This window comes from Cryptomeria japonica, chromosome 4, assembly GCF_030272615.1.
Source record: "Cryptomeria japonica chromosome 4, Sugi_1.0, whole genome shotgun sequence".
In the NCBI taxonomy this organism is placed as follows: domain Eukaryota; kingdom Viridiplantae; phylum Streptophyta; class Pinopsida; order Cupressales; family Cupressaceae; genus Cryptomeria; species Cryptomeria japonica.
In genome coordinates, this window is record NC_081408.1 from 380582261 (window position 1) to 380606752 (window position 24492).

Sequence of the window (24492 nt, forward strand, 5' to 3'; positions counted from 1 at the left end):
CATCAAGACAAAGTCATAGTTAAGCCATAGAAAAAAAGCATGCCAAGTTGCAGACTTGAGATTTCAATCTCTCAGAAACAACAGAATATCAACACAAATTGCCAGAAAAACTAGCAAATAACAATCATAAAATCTTAGAAACCAACAGGCAGTTAAGGGGCGAACCTCATATGATACTCTAAATAGTGACAGTTCGTTCTAGCCAACAAAGTATTAGTAGAGAGTGCATGCTTTACAACTACCAGGTGACAAAGAATTTAAAAATTTGCAACTGATTATTCAGAAGATCATAGAATTAAGTAGTATCCTACATTCATGAATCTTTCCCATTATTAATAGTCTTCCATTTTTTGCTTTGTTTTGATCATTCATTTTTAACTTGATTTTATACTTCAATTTGAAATAACTGTCCATATTCGACAAGAATGGAAACAAATCTGTAGTAATCTAAGATATGAAAGGGTTGTGATTTTCCAGTCTCTTTGATACCCCAATAAGCCAATACATTTCATGGACAGAAATGATATGAACTCTCCCCTGAAGAGGCTTATTAACTTTTTATTTGTTTTGTTGCATTGGTTGATAGCATCCTGAATAAAGTCTCAGACCTGCACAGAAGACATAGAGTTCTACACATGGTATTGTAAAAGGCATATAAAATATCCTAATTCCAACTACTGAATTCAGAATCATACCCCAACAAGACCAGTTGAGACCCAAAGCACTACCACTTGCTGCAAAGCCAGGCCACCAATAGCCATATTGTCATCCGATTCTTCCCACTGACAATACACAGGAACAATTATCTGCCATCAGCCATTAGCTTTGTCACATCCAAAACCAATCTCGAGCACAAGAAACTATAAATGGCTATGCTTCTTTATCTTATTGTGATGTGTAACATTACTCTACTTGCACACATCAAACTATAAGGAAAATCAGAACTATCCCAAAGTCACCATGGAAATAGAAGCCATCATCAGAGAAATTTATTTAAAATCAGGGTCTATGTTGTCAGAGGTTCCATGTTTCTCTCCAGCAGAAAGTAGATTTACATTTAACATGAAAAAAAAATGAGATGAGATGCGTGATGTTGACTTCTACAACCATTAACAGCAAAATTTGGCCTGTGTAATCTGTCGGAAATCTCTAAAGCTGAAAGTGTTTGATTTAATTGTTTCTGCCAGTTGAAGGGACACATATTTATAAGGATTATTAATAGTGTGGAAAAAATAGACAACATTATTAACAGAGTTGAACCTCGACCTAAAAATGTAAAAAGAAAATTTAAAAAAAAATCATCCATAAACTGACCGTTCACAGCAACAACCAATAGAAAAATAGATAAATGATGCATTTGAAAATACTGGGAAATAAAAAATTAATTAAAAACCAGAGTTGTTGGTCAACTTTTTTTAATTCTACATTTTGATTGGATAAAACGTCACATAAAATTGCACATTAGTATACCTGCCAACTGACAGGAACTAAAAAGCTGTCGCTAAGTGGAAGCAAAGCATACAACCTAATCAAAACACAGTTACGAACAGTGCTATATGACAAATAAATACAGGTTAAATACAGGTTAAGAAGTCCAAAAGGAACTATGTTTCTCTTAAAAGAATCCCTTAATTCCTCTGAAATAGTAGAACTGTGTTAGTAACTCTTGGGTAGAATAGTCTATGCAGAGACAATACTGGAAATAATTTAGTGCCTCCTACTGTATCGATACAAGAATGAGTATCCCAACTTTGGGAATTCAATGTTGCCTCAATAAACCTGTTAAACACTCACTGTTGCCTTGTTAAATGCTCATGTTCATGATAGTTCAATCTCAAACATAGCCATTTCAAATCTTTTGGATTACAGAGCTTTTTATGATTACCTACGAGTGGTCAAACTCTTGTAACTATTACCTATAAATAGTCAAAGTCTTATAACTATCTTGCCGAAGCTCTGGCACTCATTGATGTATGATAGCTCGAGCTCCTTTGCTTCCTGTATGAAGTATAAACATCATCATACTGGCTCACTTCATTAGGATCAGCAGTAGCTCCAAGGCCCAGCCTTCCCGTGGTAGTTGCTCCAGGTTTGTGCTCAATGCTTCCATCTGGAAGAGTGCCAGTATCTGCGTCTACTTGCAGATTAGATGGAGGCGGAATACAAGCACCACCTGTGCGACTTGGTTGCTCCCTTTCATCATCCTCTGTTTGACCATCAGAAGGGTTAACCTCATCTATTTCTTTGAAGAATTTTGACACCCTTTCAAGGATATATGATGGGGAAGTGGTTGATGGAGGAATTACTGTCGGGATATCCAAAGGACTCAAAGGAGAGTAAGGAACCCCACTTCCTATTTGCATTCTTCGGACCATTCCTGGTATAAGTCCTGGTGGAAACAATGGATATGGGGATTGCTCCCCACCTCTAATACTGGATAGATTTGGCACTTGTGCAATATTCGGTTGACTAACTGGTGCTGGAGGAGTAGACAGTGATCCAAGAAAAGGTGGAGCAGCAGATGGGTAGATAGAGGGTGCTGCATTTGCTGCAAAAGGCTGACTCACTGTTGATGCAAACTGGGCACTTGAACCAAAGAATTGTGATGCTGAAGTGACTGGAATAGTCATCTCTTGCTTCTCTTGGTCTGCCAAGGGTAAAGAATTTCTGTGTACATCAGATTGCCATTGAAGATGATTTTGAACAGAGGCTTGAGGAAGACCTGAAGCAGGTATGTAAACAAGTTGAATCATACTCTCCATATCAAGCATAATAGCAAGAATCACAGAATGAGTTGAGGAAAATTAAAAATATCACCTGTTGGACCAGTAGAGGATTCTAGCAGTGAAGATTCTTTCCCCAGGCCGACTGGGGGTTCTGTCCCAGTGGAAGTCGGCGGTCCGGCTAACATTTCACCTTCTAGACTGTAGATTGTATCTGTATCATAGACTTCCTTTGAAGCCCAAAACTGTAAGATCTTTTGCAGCCGAGACTGATTTGCATCTTTATTTTGAGGATTGTGATAGATTCTCGCAAGCATAGATCCCAACACAGGTTGAAAAGCAAGTGCCTCATTATCAAGCTCCTGGGGATTGCTACGCCGCTGTAAACTGTTCAAAAAGAAATGGTCCACAATAAACACGAAATTTTAAATCTTTGCATACTAACAGAGGAAATAAATTCCAAATATCAATGCCAAATTGTTCGCCAAATTGTTCCAATTTAATGCATTCAATACATGGTATAGGTTCATTTCGTTAGATAGCAAAAGAGAAAGCTCAAGATATCTAGCAAAGAAATTAACCAATTTAAATAATGTAACGAGCTTAACAAATGTAACATGAAGTACAGCAATAAGAGTAAACAAGAAATTGATATCCATGCAGAAGAGGAAAAAAGATATTTCATATTACTGATGGTATCTCTGCAAAAACTAATAAAGAATATTAGAGATATTTTCCATGCAAATAGGGGATAAGTCTGCATGATATAAAAATAGAATATGTCATGAAATTAAAGAATGAGTTCACCTGTTATAAATACAGAATATGTCATTCATATAAACGATATGTTAGCATAATATAAAAATAATAATTTGTTCTAGTTTAGTTAAGATGCATTGTCAAGATATAGAGTTTAATTTATGTTAGAAAAATAAAAACAATTAAAGCTATGAAGAATACAGAAGGATTTGTTATAGGAATTTACTTCTTTGTAACTAAACAAAGGTTACTTATTTTCAGATTCATTTGGAATAAAACAAAAGTCCAATATTTTTAACTTGCTTCAGGATGAAGCAAAGGTTAGTTATTTTTAGAAAAGGTTTCCTTGCATATAAAGAAGGCAAGACGTATTGCAATAAGGATGTGATTATTTGCATTGAAATTATGCAATTCACTCTTGACTGAGATTGGTTGTCTTCATAATTGGGAAAAGCTCACCTACAAGCTTGTGCTGTTCTGTTTATTGATTGTTCCCTTTCATTCCTCAGCTGAGGTTGAGCCCGTGCAGTTGTACCAGTTAACAAATATTACTTGCCAATATGCTGCAGTGGACCAACCCTGTTATTGGTTGTTAACAGAACAAAGTTTTACAAGTTATTCTATGAGAAAAAGCTTATGCCTTAATTCTATTAAATCCGCGCATCTGAAATTTATATTTTGAAATTTTATAGGCAGATTACATTTCTAGAATTTTATAAATCCAATCCAGATTTATCCAGGCTCATCACAGAATATTCAATACTTACATCATGAGAACTTATCCTTCATTTGTTTCATTACAGAAAATCATGTTTTTATATCATGCACACTTGATGCTTGTTTTCATGGATATTATCTCTAACATCCTTTATCCTTTCTGCATGAATATTATCACCAATATCCTTTTTCTCTTCTCTGCATGGATATCAATCTCATGTTTGCTCATATTTCTGCATTTCCTGTGAGATGTGTTGAACTTGTTACATATCAGCTACAAGCAACCTAACTAGGTGGTGCATGGATCATGGCAGACAATGCTGGCCATTGACATCTCTTCAATAATTTTTACAAGAATATTCAACTATATATTATTGACAATAATCTTGCATTTAAAATTTGAAAGTTAAAACATACACTTATCAGAATTTTCTATAATCTTCCACGTAATATTAACTTCAGCAAATAAACTTTCATTGTCAGGCTTTAAGTTTACAATGAAAATGATAACAGTTTCACAGCACAAAATAAATCAGATGGATCGCAGTAGTCGTCATAGAAAAGAAAGAAAAGAAAGAGAAAATGGGAAATAAAATAAAATTAAAATATATAGAAACAACGAGCATTTGGTCCTTGTAATACACAAAAACATGATTCAGATTAACGTACTTCAAACAAAATCTGATAATTTGATTCCTAAATCTGAAAAGAAAAAAAATGGGAAAGAAAATAAAATTAAAATATAAAGAAACAACTAGCATTTGGTCCTCTTGTAATACACAAAAACATGATTCATGTTAGCTGTACTTCAATCGAAACCCTAAAATTTGATTCCTAAATCAAGTAATTGCACCGATAACAAACCAAACTTACCAAAATTGAAAACAAATATAATTAAGTCCCATCACACTAGCACATAAAAAGGGGTGAGTGAGTAAGCACCAAACAGAGCACCCATATAGTTCCTTGAAGCAAAACAAACAACAAAACCTTCATTTTCCCTCCATAGACAATCATACACTTTGTTCGAATTAGGTGTTGTACACCTTGCATAACACTGGTTTAACTAATTTATGTAAAATATTTGTTTATGGTATAACCTAGGTAATGTGTAGCCACATTAAATATTTCATGTTTGAGAAAATTAGTACCACAAAGTAAATGTGGGATCAATGGTTTTACCTTACTACTTAGTTGTTTTTAGGTGAGCTTGAATCTATAAAAGCAAGCACATGTTTAGTGATTTAGGTTGGCTAGTTGGGGTTTTTGCTTCTTGTCATTGTATTCAGTCTTTGTTTGAGGAGTGCATATGTGAAGCGTAGCATGAGATGTCTGGATACATGGTTGGACACATGGAGGATGCATTGGAGAGGCTTGATGTTTGGAAGCTCTGTAAGTGTATTGTAATGTTTCATTGTTGAATAAAACATTGAGCATTGATGCTTTTGGTGGTTGAGTTTCTCCCTCTATGAGGATTTTCTCAAAGCATATCTTGAGTTTTCTCGTGATATGCCTTGATATTTGCATATGGTTATTTTGTAAGCTTGTATACATGTTTTCTCCCATAAGTTAAGTCGGAAACGAATTGATCATCCCATGTGATTTTCCTAATATTTGGTATCAAAGCCATATTTGTGGTGGGATTTCAGAAATCCTTGTTTTGGTATAGTCCTTGGATGAGTAGCTCTAATGCAAAGTTGAAGCTATGACAATGCAAGAAAGATTTGAGGCATTTCAAGATAAGGACACATTTTGTAAGTTGTTATTTTGCAGATCTAGGTTTTGTGGCTGCAAATTTGTGGTTTTTTTCAGATCTTGGGTTTGAATGAGTTTTGAAAAAGGGTTTTTTTTAGGGTGTCCATCATGAAGGTTTTGGGGGGCTAAGTTTCATTAATGACCCATTGGGGAAAAACAAACCTCGCCATTAAATCCAAGAGATCGAAAAGATAAAGATTGACATTAAATTTGACCAATTTTGGTCACTTGAAAAAAGATGCAAAATATTTTTGCCCCCTAACCCTAGTCATACAACCATAAGGGTCATTTGAAAGGTGAAAATTTTAAAAATATTATTATTAATGGCCTGTATAAGATATTATTGAAAAAAAATAATGGGATGGGATCCGCAGACCTTGTAATCTTGCACAAGGAGCTAGCGTCAACTAGTACCAACATTCAATGCAATGTCATAGTACCACTACCGACTAATAGTTGTCCACCTACCAGGCGACCAAGCTAAGCCCCCTAGTCTTGATTCTCCAATCCGATGGGGAACTACCTCCCCCATCTGTGGGCGTTAAAATATTTTAAATTTTCACTGTTGATTTAAAATTTAAGTCATTTGGAATTTGTCCTCAAGTCTGCACCACAGCTGAACTACTTGGGCACCATCAGCTAGCTGCCCATGGACCACACACTTGCCACCCTATAGCCAAATTAGAGCACTTTTCTTACGGGGGGCATAACTTTCGCCCATGATGTCCACTTCTCAACTTCCTAAGTCATCAGAAAGCTCTTCCCAAGCACCATGCAGTGGTACAGGTTTGGTTCCCTAATTTTTTTGTTTTTGCTAGTTTTTGGTGCCTTGAAATCAGATGTTGCTACAAGATGCGATTTTAGTCACAACTTTCACATACGAAATCGGATTTTTTGATTTCAAATAGACAATGGTATGCATTTACACACAGTGATGCTAATAGCTTTTCACTTTGATGAGCATAGAGAGTTGGGTACTTATTTGATCACTTATTGGTGCTTGAGATATGGTGTGCATTTCTAAGAGCATCTGGACCATACAAGAGGTAAAAACTTGAGGAAGTACTTGTTTTCATGAGATTTACATGATGGTACAACTAATTATCATTTTTTGTGATTCCTGATACAGCTTTACAAATAATTTCAAAGTTTTGGCTTCGATAAAAATAGGTACACAAATTGTTTTTGATTTGAAGACATGGATTGACACGCATGGAAACTTGGAGCATTGGCTTAGTGAGAGTTGACTATAGATACAGTGGTGATGATTATGGCATTATGGATATATAGGTACATTTATGCATTGGCACGAGATGATCATGTATGTGGTTGTTAGGTGGTGGTGTTATTCAGTTTTAGAAATTTGTTCCGGTGTCCAAATGTTTGTTTGGTTCCTAACCTATGGTACTTGTTTGTCAATTTGTTTAGCCAATCATCAATTGAACCTGTATTTGAATCTTGATATCTACAGGTTATCTTCTTGGTTATCTTGATTTGCAGGTTTCATTGGTTTTGGATCCTTTGAGTTATGTAAGTTGTGGATTAGCTACTCATTTGTTTGCAGTGGGATGACTCAGATGTGGACCTTCTATATTGACATGTCTTCTCAACCTGATTCATTTATTTGGCCTTGTCTGTGGTCGTTAATGCATTGGTATGTGTGCATTGAGATGAGAAGATGGATGATGGTTAGAGTGCTTGGATAATCAATTATGGGGACTTGTAGCAAATGGTTTATTATGATGCCATGATAGCTTGGTTACACATTTCAATGGGAGCTTTTGATAGTGATGTTATGGCAGTGTTGATTTTATTACTAATGTTTTAATGGTGGTTGTATCTTCTTGGTTTGGAGATCACAGTTCTACTTTATTCCCTGGAGTTGTTGAGGTTATAGTTGAGTGTGTGGGTCATGGATAATCTTCATTTAGGAGATGTTTATCACAATGCCTAGAGAGCTCAATATCACGGTTCAGTGGGAGCTTTGTCAATGATGTGGATTCATAATTTGATGATGGATGCTTCTCAATAATAACTTAGAAAATTGTGTTAAATATATGTATGAATGTCTTATCCAACCATATCCTTATTGGGGGTCTTAAAAAATGGCAGTATCCATATTTTGATACTATATCCGTATCCGTGTCCATGCAACTTTGAAATCAATTATAATTTGAATTTTCATTGTGTAATGAAATTTTGATACTTTATTTTCATTTTTGCAAATTATGAATGAGGTATCAAAATATTCTATTTATTGATATTTATTGGCAATTATGGATTTATAAGCATCATTCTTCTTATATTTATACACTGATAGAGTTTATATTTTATAATATATATATATATATAAAATATCGGTACCCATAGCTTTGTTGTACCCTAAGTCACAAGGTTCGAATTCGACAACCATGAAATTCGGATGAAATTCGACAAGGGAAAAGTTCAAAAAATAAAATTCGGATAAAATTTGCCTCATATAATTTTGTTTATTTTTAAATATATGTATACTTCTAATAAATTATAAGTATGCAGACACCCGCAAAAATCTGACGGAGATCATTGTTGCAGACACCCGTGAAAATCTGACGGCGACCCAGTAGATACCCGCGACACCCACAAAAAATCCGACGGCAACCCAGTTGCAGTTGCAGACACCCGCGACCCAGTAGATACCCATGAATCGACCAGCTAAGTTGTGTGTTTAGAGGCAGATAGCAGCACTTTATAGAAAAAATACGCTGAAAGTTTTCAAAAAAACCCTAAACGCATTTCAAAAAAACCCTATAAAAATGCTTTTTAAATTTTAACTTTAATAAAAAAAATGGTGCCCTGGCCGTACGAATTTGGCCAAATTTGAACGATTTTTTAATGAAAGTTTGAAATTCGATTAAATTCGAACCTCATCCATGAAAATCATCGTATTTTGTGACTGGTCATGCCCAATTCCGAATCCGTACCCTTACCCAAATCAATGACCTAGGTATGAACCATACATTAATTATTAACTTGTTTTTGCATGAGTGTTTTTGAAACCTAGCCTCCCATTACAAGACATATCATGAATCAAAGTAAGCTATTGTCTAAACAAGGTCACTTCCTGATGACCCCATCATAAGAGTGGTTTAGGTCTTAAGTCACTTTGTAGGTCCTTCCACAACTTCATGATGCAAACATTTACACACAACCTCCCAATGGTATGTCTCACTTCCTCCCTTTGTGCCTTGGGATATCCCTGTTGCATTCAGCAATAGATGAACATGTCATACTTCCATCTCATTGGGTGTTTCGAAGGGTATGAGAAGGTAGCTACTAAACTTTCCAAAATCAGCTTCTCATAACAGTTGAAGCTCAAATCTGATATACATACTCTCAATTTTGATCCAAAGAATGGATCTTATGATAATGTAGTGAAGGTGTCACTTCATTGCAATCAATTACTACTTATACAACAGGGAAATTGTTGCCTTCTAGCAATTTCCTACCACGACTTGGTCTCTTGTAAGGGAGAGATTGATGCACCAAAACCAAGTTCAACCTAGGTTATGAAGGTAAATGTAATCAAAAGAAGCATATAAGAGAAAATAAGATGCAAATACTTTATTATAACAAGCCTCTTCCAAGGGGCAACCTCCAAGAGTCTTTACAATAAGAGCAAAACTCACAATATGATACTCAACGAGAATAAGGCACTTCAAGGGGACAACATCCAAAAATCTTACAATAAGAATAGAAATCACAATACAATACTCGGTGTTACCTGCAGTTTTAAACCTAGAAAATTTTAAACTCTCAGCCTCCTCATGTCATTTTAAGCCCTATCGATCATCACTTCCGTGCACAAAATGAGAGGTGACCTTTCTCACAATGACAGTCAGAATAAAAGGTGTACCTCAAATGATACAACTGCATCCTAATTTATCACCCAGAAGCTGGGAATTTCAGAATTAAAATGTTGCTTTTACACTATGTGCAAGACTAATGCACATACAATTAGTCAACAATTAAATACATTTTTTGTCGGAAAAGGTTGCAGTTGATAAAAAAATTGAAGATGAAAATTCTCATAGTGTTACTGTTACTCCGTTTGATCAGAAGACCTAGCACAAAGTGCCTTATCAATCAGGACTATGTTATTCAAATCTCATGGAACACAGGCGATTTTCAAAATAGGAATCTATCAGGTGGCATTAATGAGCCTGTTTGGGGTAGGGTTTGCTCAACACCTTCGAGACAAATCCAGCTTCAAACTTCCCAACTATGCTTCTGCCATTGTCTGTCTTGTTACATTTCAGCAGAAAATAACCTCCCTCGGTCTTCAATCCACTTGTATCTATGGACTTAGAGAAATGAAAAGCTCACTAATGGTAAGTTTTGAAGCAAATGAGATCTGTGAATAACAAGCCACAGAATCCTCATCAATTTCTTCCATGTCTAGGCCAAAGGAAAGAACCTTGTGACATATTAGCTCGTGAAATTTACACAGCAGCTCCTCTTATGAATATGTATGAGAGGGGTAAAGAACTAGAAATGTTTTAATGCCACAAAGAAACATGATTCCTCGGCTGCGCCATAATGTAGCATAGCACAGAATGAATTTGTTGAGAATACCATCGAGACTTTCAAGCCAAGCAAGTGATAAAATGTTTCAAGATCTGTTGGCCGCAAATTGGATTTTGTTCAAGCCTTTCAGATATTGATATTGCAGACATTTAAGGACAGAAAGGATTCAACAGCTAATGTTATTGAATGAGAAACAACCTAAGGAAAGAAGTCATCGGAAATTTACTATGGCATTGCAATCACCATCAGAGTCTGAAGGGGTCATCACAACCCCATCGGACTCCAACTCTCTATTCAAAACCACATATCAAAATGTGGCGGCAATCAATGCAGTTATAAAAACTACCTCTTGGCCTGATATATTTTATGAATAATGGCAGCATACAAAATTCGGTGTTGGAGATTACATGACATGCACAAAATAGATTTGCCACAAGCAAACATAATCGAAAGGCATGGTTAAAAATTAAAGAAAGATTAGCAGTAAGCTATGATGGTTTCACAACCACCATCAGCCCCCAATGTGGTTAAGAGAACCACTGAAAAGGCCGACATCATGAAGTCTCATACAAGATTTCTTGAAAGAATGAACTGTGGTAATGACTGGTGACGACAGCATAACAAATACATGGTGCAGGGATTTAAATGTTAATAACATTCCTGGCAAGAAATGTTGATTATAATTAGGGACGGCGGATTCCAATTGCCTTGGGCAACATTGGAATCCGCCCAAGGGGGCCAGCCCCTTCCACAATGTGTAGGGCTGGGCCCTATACCTCACGGCATCAAATAAAGATCCCACGCTACACTCAAGCTAACACGCCACCATGTATTGGGCCAACCCTATCCTAATGCCTTTGGTTAAATAAATTAAAGTTCATTAAATCATAAAGCAAGCCGACATGATTAAGATCATTGCTCACCATATAAATAAACTTCAACTTCACACTATCATTCATTCATTTTCAGTTTTATGATTCATGCGAAATATATGTGCCTGCCAATGCGAACTTAAAGGAGCAAGATTACATCTGCAATTGAAGCAAATTACCTCTGCCATATCAGCGAACTACATCTGCTAGTTGAGGTGCGAAATTCATCAATGAGGAGAGCGAACTAAGGGATAAAGTTGCTGTCCATCAAAGAGCATACTTCAGATGCAAATATTGCAGACCTAGGGTTTGAACCTGATTACTGTCAAAGGGGGCAGGTGTGACAATTTGATGCTTGTGAAAGTGCAGTCTTGTGGAAGACATTATCAGTACTAAGTGCAATCACCTTCAAGTACATGAGATAAGTGTTGTAACCTTCATATGAATTCAATCCATAATCAGATCTGAGGATCTTTTCTGGCTGGGTTTTTCCTCCTAGGAGGTTTTCCCAGGGTAATTGTGTCTTGTACTTATTTTGTTCTTTTCTTGGTTATGCTTAAATCTGGAAAACTATAAACTATTCATTTAATCAATTTAGTTAGTAATTAAATTCTGATTTTCTGAGTTTACATTAATCTGAAAGTGTTAAAATCAACAAGAAAGACGGTAATATTAAAGATATGTTCCTTTTCCAATTGAATGTGAAAGGCGCTTGCTTGGAGGAATAAGTTGTTGCAAATCTAATAAAGAAATTCATGAAGGGCATGAATTTCTTTAGTCAAATGCCTCAACAAAATGTGTTCTCATGAGGTGCCATTACCACAAGTTTCACACGAAATGAATAAATCGAAAAGGCTTTACAAACTTTCAAGTAAATGCTGAAATGATGATTTTTGCCAATTCCTGTGTTGCATGTCAAATTTAAGAATCTTTCCTACATGCTGCTTTGCTTCAATGCTATAGGCCTCCAAAGCTTGACAATTTCAGTCTGCCTTTGAGTTATGTGAGGCACGAGGATATGAATTGGATGCCTCAAGCAATAAGGCCCTTGCAGCTTTCATTAATTGCATGCGAGACAGTAGTGATCCAACAATTGAGTGCATTCAAAGCATTGGCTGCTCAGGCAATGTCAGGGGCTGAATGCATATCAGCTAGAGAAGTTTCAGAATTGTCAAGTTTTTATCATTACGGACTGGCCCTGGAGTCCTACACACATTTCACATCTACAATAAAACAGTGTGTAGCAGTGGGTAAGGACCTAACGACTTTAACATATCTTCCAAATGATGAATGCAATGATTTAATGCAGAACTGGAAGTAAACGAAATGATCTACCTCATAGGCATTCTTATATGGCAGAAGACAAGTTTCGATCAGAAGTACAGTCTCAGACAAAGGAAATGCACCAGAGAGCAGAAGTTTAGTCCTGTTGCACATTAGAGGTACAAATAAGCTTACACGATAGGATGCAGACTTTAGATCCTCTTACTCATTTCCTTCTCATAGAGATGACTGCCCACACTTGGATAAGCTTTCTGAACCACCATACGGTTTGGATACTCCAGTTTCTCAACTTTGAAAAGCTTGCTCAAGGAAATTTAGTAAAGCATATTGCTACACGATTAATCAAGCTGACACTGTGCTTGGGATTTTCTTAAATAGCTCATACTTTATTCTCTTCAAATCAGTAACAAATAGAGGGAGACACCTTACCGTTTTCATTGCTTACATGCATTTTGAAGGACACAAATTAAAAGTTGTATATCCAGGATCTATAGAAAGAATTTACTAAAACTGAAGCAAAATAAGAAAGAATGGTTTCAAAAATCCAGCTGCTCATTCAATAGTTCCTTGACAATCATTTGCCAGTCAACTTCAAGCTGAAGGATACCATTTTATTATAAAGTTTATGGGGATTTCTTTAAATATGTAATCAGAGAACAGCAGAAGGGTCCTGGTTTTAGATCCCCATCACACTGGGATCTGAGAGTGAGAATCAATCAGGAGGAGGGATTATTCAGTTCTGAGAGGGGACAACAGTATGGGATTTTCTTTCAAACATAGCCTTGTGTACAGAGACAAATGAGTCTGTGGACTCTTGTTTTTCATCAGAGAAATAAAGGCCATATTTTGAATCTGTGTTAATTGTATTTCCTTTCATTTGCAGATTTTTCCTGTGTGATTTTTGCAATTGTTCTTTGGTATTATCTTTGCTATATCAGGTTGTGAATGTGTCTATCATGGAATCTGTGAATTCTGATTTACTCATTGATTGGGAAGGATTGGCTGCTCATTCTCTCAGTTGTTATTCATGGGTGCTGAGTGAATGATCTGTGTCATTTGTCTTCGTTCCCTCATATTCTAAGTTTGTAATCGCATCTGTGTCATGGCTATGTGTAGGTGATAGTTTTGCCTTGTCTGCTTTCTAGTTAAAAGCATACCCCTAAAACAAAATTACATCATACGAGGGAGCTGCCCCTCTCAAATGCAAAGGAAGATCACCAATACAATGGTGATCTCTACCACTGTTGGTGGGATTTGTCTTTATCTGGTGGGCAAATAGAGTTAAATTTAATTAATTTTCACAAAGACAAATCTATTTACTAACACTCAGCAACTACTCTACCTCCTCTTTATAGGCATCATTGGGCAATATTAATTTCCTAATCCTAACAAGGCTAACCTAACTTACAATGAATATAATAGGAATTAATAAATGACTATAATAGGGATTATGTAAGTCATGGTTAATCATGAAATATCCCCATACATCCAATGGGCTAAGGGCATAGCATGCCCCTCCCCTTCAAATAAGTGTTGTCCTCGATGCTAACTAACTGACTGTAAATGTTATCTTCCGATGTAGCATCTTTGACAAGCAAATTCTTCCACTTTATGACATACTTCTAACAAACCTAGTCCTTAATTTATTTATGCATGTATGGAGAACTACATGTTTGAGATAATTTTTCCCTCTTCCTTGAGTTTAGGTAACTCTATCTACACAATAATTTGTTGCCAATAATTGTATTTAAACAGAAAAACATGAAAAATTGAATGTATTTTTTGTTGAGATTAGGAGTCATACACATTTGTGTATTCCAATGTCCAATAATATTACTCAATTTGTACATTTCATTGTGCCCTAATGGAAAAGGTCATCTTGTTTAAGATGGCATTTATGGAATGCATAATCTGTAATATGACACGTGTAAGAGTATTTATGTCATGTAAGAAATGTAAGAGCATCTATAACGTTGTTAGATGCATAAGATGTAAGATATCTTATGATGTGTGTTAAAAGCATGTGAGAGAACAGTTACATAGTCGACTATAACAAGCTTGACCAACTTATGACATGTCATAGGGCATCTTCGGAATGGAATAATGAGCCCAAAGTGAATCACCCAAGTTTGGTAGGATGTAATAAACATAGAAGCAAAAATGGACAAAAAATCACAGTTAATCATAAATACTCGTGAATTGCTAGGTTTGTTGCTATTTTCCACAAAAAAATCACAATTTAATCACCCAAATCACCTATACTCAGGTCTTGTACCAATTTATGACCATTTGAGAATGAATTTGACTTAACAAGCGATTTTTTTTGGTTTGAGAAGGGTGTTCACTTCATTACCAAGTTCAGCTTGACTGTCTACACTTATCATCTAATTTGTCATTAACACTTCTTTTATCATCAGATTTGCCATTCCTATAACCAGAAGTTTGAACGTGGTGGAAATAATATTTTCATTCCCTTTGAATTTTATATGGCACAAATAACATTTTGCTCACTTCAAAATTTTATTTATACATTCCCGTAAACTAACTAATAGTAGAGAGAATGGAATGCTAAAAGAAAGATCATATTTTAAGTTCTAATATAAAAGAAACAAGTTATATGTGATTTATAAATAATTAAAAATTTCTTTTTAATATATTCACTATATAATATTGAATAAGATATTTATATTCTATCAATAAAGCTTCCATTTAAATTATATATATTTAATTTTCATATAAGTAATAAATTGTAGGTAAAAATTAATTATGTTTCTGTTTTTTTACAAATTACGAGTATTTTTGTATATTTTTCATACATATATATGCATACAGCCTTACCCGGCTGTACCAAAGAAGGGGAAAAAATATCTGTCCTATTAAACGCAAACCTGAACTCAAATGTAAACCAAAAATTAGGGCTTTTGACATGTTTGTTTACGTTTTTGGGACGACGCATTTTACTTCTGGATCTTGCAACTTCAACAAATTCACATCGTCTTGCCCATGCATTCAGCGACTTCACAGGCTCCTACCCTAATTCAACATTTTCAGATCCTCTGATTTCTACTGCAGAGCAAACCCTGACCGCAACTTTTCTGGCTTTGTCCTTTAGCAGTGTCTACTTATTTTAGGGGTAGCATTTGTTTCAGACTTTCGGTGTGGATCGGTAACACAGAAGAAAGATAATCTGGGACTCTCTTTTTACCTCTATAAAAGTAGTCCGTAGTCGGACAAAAATCTATATATTTACAGATGGGGAAATTCCTTTTATCAGATCCAGTACAGTTCTACTTTCAAATATGCAAGCTGTCATGTTTAAGATCTCACATTCAAAAGGCCATAACTCTTTACTTGCAGCTCAGAATTCAGTGTAGTTTATCTTATTGGAAAGTAAAGACTGAGTGGATATTTTGAATGTTTTTAGCACATGCTTTCAAATAAAAATCAAGGTAGCATAAGTCATCAAAGTTGACAGACATTATTTGATCCAATTCCATCACATTACAGGTTCTCTACTTCAACTCTTGAGCACTATAACAGCTAAATAACACGCACAAATTTGGAAAAATAGCAAACAAATAACCTTAATAATGTTGAACCACCCTTGATTATGTAACTAAAAGATTTCTAAGTCTCTCCATGTGATTTTCTCATTTACAAAACATGTCAACAGTCCCTTTCTTGGGTTGTTATAGATGTGTACCTGCACCTATGTGCTGTAATAAATACATTTAAGTGAAAATTAACTACTACAGATATCTTAACATGCATCTATCGAAAAAATGCCAAGATATATCAATCCTGAGTTATTACATTTACTCAGAATTATTTTATTTTACTTTAGAACTATTTAAAAATTATTTTATTTTCTTTACATTATTTTTATTATTTTTTATTATTTAAAAAGGTATTTTTTATCTAGCTGAGAGTTATTTTATCTTACTTTAGAACTTTTTAAGAATTATTTTATTTTATTTACATTGTTTTATTTTTCTATTTGATGAAATATTTTTATTTAGCTAAGAGTTATTTTATTTATTAAAAAGTCGTTTTATTTATTTATGAGTGTTATTTTTATCACTAGAGAGTTATTTTATTTTCTTAAGAGATATTTTATAGTTATTGTATTTACTTAAGAGTTATTTTAATTTACTTTAGAGTTATTTTATTTTAATTTACTTAGAGTTATTTTATAGTTTTAGTTTTCTTTTAATTTATGTCAGCTCTTAATAATTTTTTGTTAAGGGAGGGGTCCAATGGGGGGCTTAAGCTTCTATTTTTAAAAAAGAGGAGGTAATATGAAGATTTTTTTTGGGCTATGGGATTATTTGGAATCTTTTCCTAGAAAATAGAAGCTCCTACTTTTTAGGCCTACATATTTGAGCAGGTGAAAATGGGGTGGGGCTAGAAATTGCCCCACTAGCTTAGGAATATTGTTTGCCACTTGTCAATCATCTAAGTTTTATTCCCACAAAAAAAGAGATGAATCCTGCCAAAAAAATCTAGAGGGAAAATGAAAATGAAATTTACTTAATTGTTTTTAACTCTTCATAAGCTGAATTGCACTTACAAATTTCATGGGATCACCAGCTTCCTTAAATTTAGGAACTTAAACTTTTAACCAAAATTGCAATATGAAATTCATGGGACCACCAACTTTAAAATATTCCTAAAAAATCTCAGCAGCTTCAGCTCTATTTTTAAGGAAGCCCCCCTCCATGGGACCTGTTGTGACCTTTTTCACACATCGCCCCATTGAAAATGGGGACCCTCTCCTTTCATACTTTCTAGGGTTTTTGTTAGTACCCGTGGTCTTCTGCTTCAAGTTTTGCTCGGTTCTGTCAAGTTTTGAACGGTTTGAGTCTAAAGGATTGAAAGTCAGTTTTTACAAGCCAAGTGATAACAGAGTTCGGATATCGTCAAAGTGCCTAGAAAGGCCAAAGGACAAAGAACGCAATTGATATCGACAAATTTGAACAACTTTCTATATTTAGAAAATTTGCATCTTTTGTTTTTCCCTATTTTTTAGGAAGTTTCGTTTTTGGCAATTTTAGCCCAATCCCCAGTATGGCTATTTTTAGAAAGTTTTCCCTATTTTTTAGGGATGCCAGATTTTGCTTTTTCGAGTGGGGACCTAGGGTTTGCACTGATACCACTGACCTGCTTCAATCGCAATCAAGAATTTCCAAGTTTTGACCTAAAAAGCTAAATTCCTACATTTTAGGGGTCATGACACTTCAGATGGTTTGCCTAAGTATGGATTTCAAATTTCAAGTCAATCTAGTTAAAATTGAAGAAATTGTAGATTTTTTAATATTTTCTAAGTCTGGCTAATGATTGATGGTGAGTGTTATGGCAGGGGATGAAAAGTCTGCCCAAGGTGTTGTGTGTCATGGAGATGTCTAAAAGTCCGCCCTGCGAAGTCGTGGTCTTCCAAAACTCCACCCTGATATAGTTTCAAAAAGTTCGCCCAAGAGTCATGATGTCTATGAAACTCCGCCCTATGCCAAGAGTCTTCAAAAAGTCCACCATGCTTGATGAAGAAAAGTCTGCCATGCATGGTGATCTCCCAAAAGTCCGCCATGCTCAAACATGAAAGAGGTAGCCTAAAACTCCGCCCAAGCATAATGATGGAGGTGTCTTCAACACTCCGCCCTCAAGAGGCCTTCCAAAAGTCCGCCCTCTTGGTAGTCCAAAACTCCGCCCAAGCATGGTGATCTCTCAGAACTCCGCCCTATGCAAAAAGTCACTAGGAAGTCCGCCTTGGTCATTAAAAACTCCACCCAAGCATGATGATGGTAGTATGAAAATCCGCCCATGAAAAAGGTAGTCTTAAACTCCACCTATGATCATAAACAAGTTAAAATTCGCCTTACGAGACATGCATACCTCCAAAAGTCCGCCCTCAAGTTGATGAAGCCTTCAAAGTCCCCCTTGGAGGTAGACTAAAACCCTGCCGTGCTGATGAGTGGATGTCTAAGAAGTCCGCCCAGTGAAGAGATGCTCCAAAAGTCTGCCCTATCGATAAAGAAAAAGGTGGTCAAGGCAAGAAAGTCCGCCTTAGGGTGAGGAGATAGCAAGCATGATGATGAAGTTCTCAAATGCCAAGTGGTGGTCTTCCAAAAGTCCGCCCTAGTCTTGGAGGTAGAAGAAAAGTCCGCCCTCCATAATGCCAAGTCTCTAAAGTCCGCCTTGGAGGAAGAAGAAAAGTCCGCCATCCTTGGTGAAGCAAAAGTCCGCCCTCCAAGCAACAAGAAAGGTGCTTCAAAAGTCCGCCTAAGTCAAAGGTTAAACCAATACTTGTTAGAGTATTGAGAACAAGGAATATTCTTTGGTGATGTCATCCAAATCCTCATGGAACTCGAAATGAATCCCAAATTACAAAGTTTCTAGGATGATATTTGAAAGATCAAGTTCGGATATATAGACTAAAATCAATTTAGAAACTTGCACATGAATAAGATTTTTGAGCTTAAGGAAATGACAAGCCAACTGAAGTATAAAATGGAAACTTTCTTTGTGGATACAATGGACTGAGGATGAATTAGAAACATGAATTGGAAAAGATCTGCATGTTTCTAATTGCAGATTTGAACTTCATTACAAATACATTCTTTACTTTTTCATTCTCACACAAAAGTTCGAACTTTCTGAGCAAGCTAAGAGAGATATTGAGAGTTATTTTGCAGATTGAGGGTCATTTCGAAGAAGATTTTATAGATTGGAGGTGTTGCAAGGTGATCTCTTGCAGATTGAGCGAGCTTTTTAAGGAATTTTGATTTATCAACTTCATTCTTATCAAATATCTGCAGATTTTTGGAGTTGAACCAGCTGATAGAAGGCAGATTCGTCAAATTTTCTGAGTTTTCTTGAAATTCCTTCTATCTTCTCGCCTTGTTCTCGTTCATTCGAAGATGAAGTTGGTTTTAAATGCAGGTTTATTATATTTTCTGAGTTTTCCGGATTCGTTGGAAGTAATTTTTGTGGATTATTCAAATTTTCAATAAGAAATATCATTTTTGGACTAAATGGAATGAGAGTTTTCAAAGTTATAAAACCTGGTTTGGACTGCAAATCATAAGTATCCCTAAGAGTGGGGAGTTTACATGTGAAAAATCCATTTTCATGACTAAGTATGAAAGTGAAGTAAAAGCTCCAAACACTTAGCCATTCGCAAACCTCGAATTTTTAATCTAGGTTCTGATTTCTAACTTAAGCTTCATGTTTATTCGCAGATTTCAGGCACGATGAAGTTCCAAGTGACAAGGATGCTCCTCCTGAATCGAGAATGAACTCAAAATGGAAGAATATCAGCGATACCAACCTCGGGCATATCAATCTGAGGGAGTTCAAGAAGAGGATGTTCGTCTTAGATAACCTTGTGCCAACCGCAATCGCGCGAAAGATGATGAAGAGTGGTATCGTGCATGTTGTCGGCTTCCTCCCTACCATGCAGTGTACAGAGTTGGTAGCTGAGTGCGCTAGGCACTACAACCCTGTCAGTAAGGATATTGCCGCACCAGATGGAAGAGTGTTGGCAGACATCAACGATGAGGCCATAAGGGAAGATTTCAAAATCCCAAAATATCATAATGCTATATATGAGACCAAGGATGAGGCTGATCGAATGTATCAAGATCATTTGGAAGAGTACAACGGCATCATCAATCATTCCTGGCTGGACAAGCCAAGGAAGGGTGCCTCCAAACTGCAGAGAAAGAGCTTGGTAAGGGTGTGTTTCGAAGAGGATATTGGAGATATGATTGTCCTGTTGAACAGGATAATGGGTAATCCCCAAGGCGCTCCATTTGAGCCTTGGATGTATCATTTCATAAACGAAATAATGAGCGGAGTCAAGATGATAAACTGGGCTCAGATGATAAGCAATAACTTGGACAGCCAACTGAGAAATCTGGAGGCAGATAGGGCCTTTTACATGAGCTCATACTTGTTCTATTCCCTGGCTAGAACCTACAGATACAGAGGCCTCACCTGCAGAGGGGAAGTGGGAAATAAAAAGAATCAATTTCTTGTCTATGACTAGTATCCCTAGCTTCACATGGAAGAAAAGTTTCATTTCAAGAGGGTAAATGATACATTCTTGATGCACATCACACGGACACTACAAGGTGGATTGCATCAAAGACTCTCGAGAGAGTCTATGGACTTTATAAGCAAATTTGGATATTGGTATACTCAATACCTGAAGTTCACCTATATTAGAATTCAGGGGTTTTCCGGATCTCCCTATAAGCTCCCAGCCTACCCTACCAACCGAGTTGTGCTACTGGAAATTGTGAGGCAACTAGAGGGCTATATAACAATTCAAAGAGATAAGCAGAAGAAGGCAGGAACCTCCTCTCTCATGATTGGAAATGGACTAGAGACGTGCCCGTCATCACAAGCCGCTGCCACTACAGAGAAAGAGCTGGCTTGGTACCCTTTCTACCAGTATAAAGCAAGAAAGAATTTTGATCCGTTCCATAAGATGAAAAGGGTCGAAGGGATGACATTCGAGCATAGAGCTGATTTGGAAGATTATTGGGCTAACGCAGCCGATAGTTTCGAAATCAGGAGAAGATTTTGGTCAAGGATTCCTTTGAGCATGGTAAGAGCAACAAAAGTAATCAAAGTTGCTGATCAAATAGAAGACAGTCTCGAGCTTCAGCAGTCGGTCTTTGAGAAGATGAGGAATGAGCCACTGGCCTTGGTTGATTGGTAAGAAGGAGAGAAATCAGATTTGGCAGACCTCATGAGATCAGTAGTCGAATACTCCAAGTGGTGGACATTTGAGAAGACGAAACAATTGAAGTCCAAAGGTGTTGTCCTGACTTATGATTTAATGGGAATACATGACTCTCTGTCCTCCAACCCTTGTATCTCTGTAGGCAATGCTCGGAATCCAGAGAGTGTTGGGTTCCGAAAAAGGAAGGAATTAGTTGGAAGCTCTGGAAAGGCTAGGGGAAAGAAAGTTGTCGGGGAGAGACGTAAGTCCAATGAAGGTCATTCCATTCCGAGTGTCGCATCTGTTGTGCCTGACCAGAATGCAGTTGAAGAGCAAGAGATGGACACATATATGGTGAATAATGAAGTGAGAGTGCCTTCTCCTTCGATCGAAGAAATAATGAGAGAAGTTGTCCAACACCCGGACAAGGAACAAGTTTTAAATGTAGCCACAGAAGTTGAAGAGCCTGAGCCCCCAGTAGTTTTCCTTGATGGTATAGTTACTGGACCAGGAGGGATAGATGATGGATTTGATCAAAATACTGTGGAGTAGTCAACCATTCCTAATTGGTTGAGAGAAAGGATAAGGGCTAAGGTTCCTAATGAAACCCATTTTGAAGAGAATACAGCAGCATTTTTGGCAAAGGTGAACGAACCAGTCGTAGTTAAGCCACCCAAGCCAGCTAGAAAATTCTCTTTGATTCAAAGGGATAGTGCAGGGTTCAGGACAGTTCAGATAGTTGTGCCAAAGGAAGGAAAAACTCGGGACAATATTGCCTCGGAGGATTACTATAGAGTTGGGTAAGCCTACTCAGGACCAAGAAGTCCAGTACTTTGACGACTCTTGCAACGCCCTCAAGGCAAGGCTAGCCCAAGAGAAGGAGAAAAGAAAGAAGGTTGAGGAAGAGAATCAGCAGTGGAGGAAATATGTTCTCCATCTAACCAGGCCACTCGATCATGAGATACCAGTCACCCCTCCGCAGCCTCTTCAACAAGAGTCAATGAAAGATTACAAGGACATGAAGGGCACATTCATGCAGGCTAAGGAATGGATCTCAGATGCTTCGGCACGTGCCAACATACTTGTAGAAAATTTAGTATCAGCACATGAATCGGCTTCTTCATTGGTCAACCGAATTCAAGACTTAGCTGCAAATTGGGAAGATGTTGAAAAAATCCAAGATGAAATACTTCCACAATTGAGGGTTATCCGAGGTTTGTCAAAACGAAGCTTGGTGGATGCAGGTGTCATACAGGCTGGGGATAGGTATGACTTTAACACTTGGTATTATGCTTTGGTCACCAGGATTGAAGTCCTGAAGAAATCCGAAACTAAGTGTTTTGAGACAGAGGAAAGTGTCAGAGATATTTTGGGTAAGATGTTTCATGTAGCATCAGAGATCTGGAAGAAAGAGGGTATACGAGAAAAACACCTACAGTCAGAGAACCTGAGAGCCAAGATTCAGTTGAGCTTCTTCAAAGACTCGGGGATGATTGATAAGGGCGATCTCTCAAGGATTGCAAGTTTTCTTCTCATTGACAAGAAATTTCTTGCCCAGGCAGTTGAGTGGGAAGGCATCCTCGCCGCGTGTACGGATGATGTGGACATCATCGACTTCCAAATTAGTAACCTGCCAAGTGTCACTATGGAAGAGGTTAGGCTTATCGTGTCCAGATACATTGAATCTGCAAAAGGGAAAACTGGACACTCACCTCAGTGACAATAGCAGTTGTGCCACTTGTCATGTTCTCATTCTTTCAAACTAATAGAGTTCTGGGAAACCCTAATTAGGGTTTGTAACTTTCAATCTAGGCCTTTGATCACTGTTTGATCTCAGTCTTTCATTATTTTTCTGAAAAATTATATAAGGCTACCTGATCTCAGTCGTTCATTATTTTTCTGAAAAATTATATAAGGCTACCTCCTCTCATTTGGAGGGTGTGAGGTTTTTGATATATTGTTGCGTGAAGGTCATATTTTCATTAATATATTGCATGTGCGCTTTCTCTTAAAGCTTTGTAATCTTTGTTGTTTGAGTGATTAGCATGGTTTCAATTTCCTCAACATATTAGTTAAAGTTAATTTAGATTTGCTTTCATGTTGTTAGAATTGAATGAAGGATTTGATAAGTGTTAATTGACGGTGTATCTCTGCTCATACTTTTGGTGAATGGATGATTTCCATTTCACTATGCAAAGTTAGTCTGAGTTTATCCTCTGTGCGTGCCAACACTTCGATCATAAGCACAACCTGTCGAAGATTGCACCCACTTTGTGTAGTTGTCCTCAGTGTGGCGAAGCAAAGTGTGGTTTCCCGAGAACACCCATTTAATATTGTCTCCGGAATTCGTAGGATTAGATCAGCTTTCTGAAACCCTATCCCCTTTTCCCTTTTTTTTTGAAAGTCTAAATCTTGAAAATCCAAAAAATAAAACAAGAGCCTAAAATTGCTAAATCCATCTAAGTCCAGAAGCTTAAAAGACACTTGTTAACGTAAGTCCCCCTTGAGATTTTCAGCAAACACTACCCGAGTAGCTATCCCACTAAAGTCGCTTGTTCGCACATATAGACCTTGGAATCAGCAGTGATTTTTCAGGGGAGGATAGGATACCTTTTGGGTATCTTATTCTAATGTTTGGTAGATGATAAAACAAACACCAACAGGACCCCAACCTAACACGCTCATGCCATCACACTCCACCCCTTGCTTTCAGTGTAATTATGCCTCTCATCATAATTAGCAAGGAACAAGTTCTTAAATTTTTTTAATTCTTGTGCATGCAAGTTCATCAATTGGGTTCATTAACTTTTCTATATTCTACAATTTATGTGCCAAACTCTTATTTTTATCTGTTCTCTATATATCTCTATGTTAATCAAATGCTTTTAAAGGTTAAAAATACCAGGCTTTTCTTTCTTTTTTTAACATTTCTGTACATTTTTTGAAAATATGATTTTTCCCTAATTGAATCCCAATATTCTGAAAAAGTCTTAATCTTTTTGGTTTGTCATTTTTTTACCCAAAGACTTTTGCTGCTATGTTATGACAGATTTTATGGCATTGGAATTACATCCTATTTTTAGCATGTTGACCC

At 36.7% G+C, this 24492-nt stretch overlaps 1 protein-coding gene across 5 annotated transcripts in view; it reads right to left on the reverse strand.

Annotated features, from left to right (window-relative positions):
• Nucleotides 1–246: 246 nt before the first annotated feature.
• The window catches only part of LOC131047634 (uncharacterized), a 33926-nt gene continuing 9680 nt past the window's right edge, over nucleotides 247–24492 (reverse strand). The window contains exons 2-5 of one of the 5 annotated variants that reach the window (XR_009106268.1): nucleotides 2818–3110; nucleotides 1917–2722; nucleotides 696–782; nucleotides 247–608 (exon numbers count right to left, since the gene is read on the reverse strand). Coding sequence is in view for 2 of the 5 variants with exons in the window: in XM_057981416.1 (XP_057837399.1) it covers nucleotides 1941–2722; nucleotides 2818–3110 (1075 nt within the window). In the remaining 3 variants the exon portion in view is untranslated. Of the gene's footprint in view, nucleotides 807–1916; nucleotides 2723–2817; nucleotides 3111–24492 lie in introns of all 5 variants that reach the window. The other 4 variants (XR_009106270.1, XR_009106271.1, XM_057981416.1 and 1 more) reach the window with 4 other exon arrangements.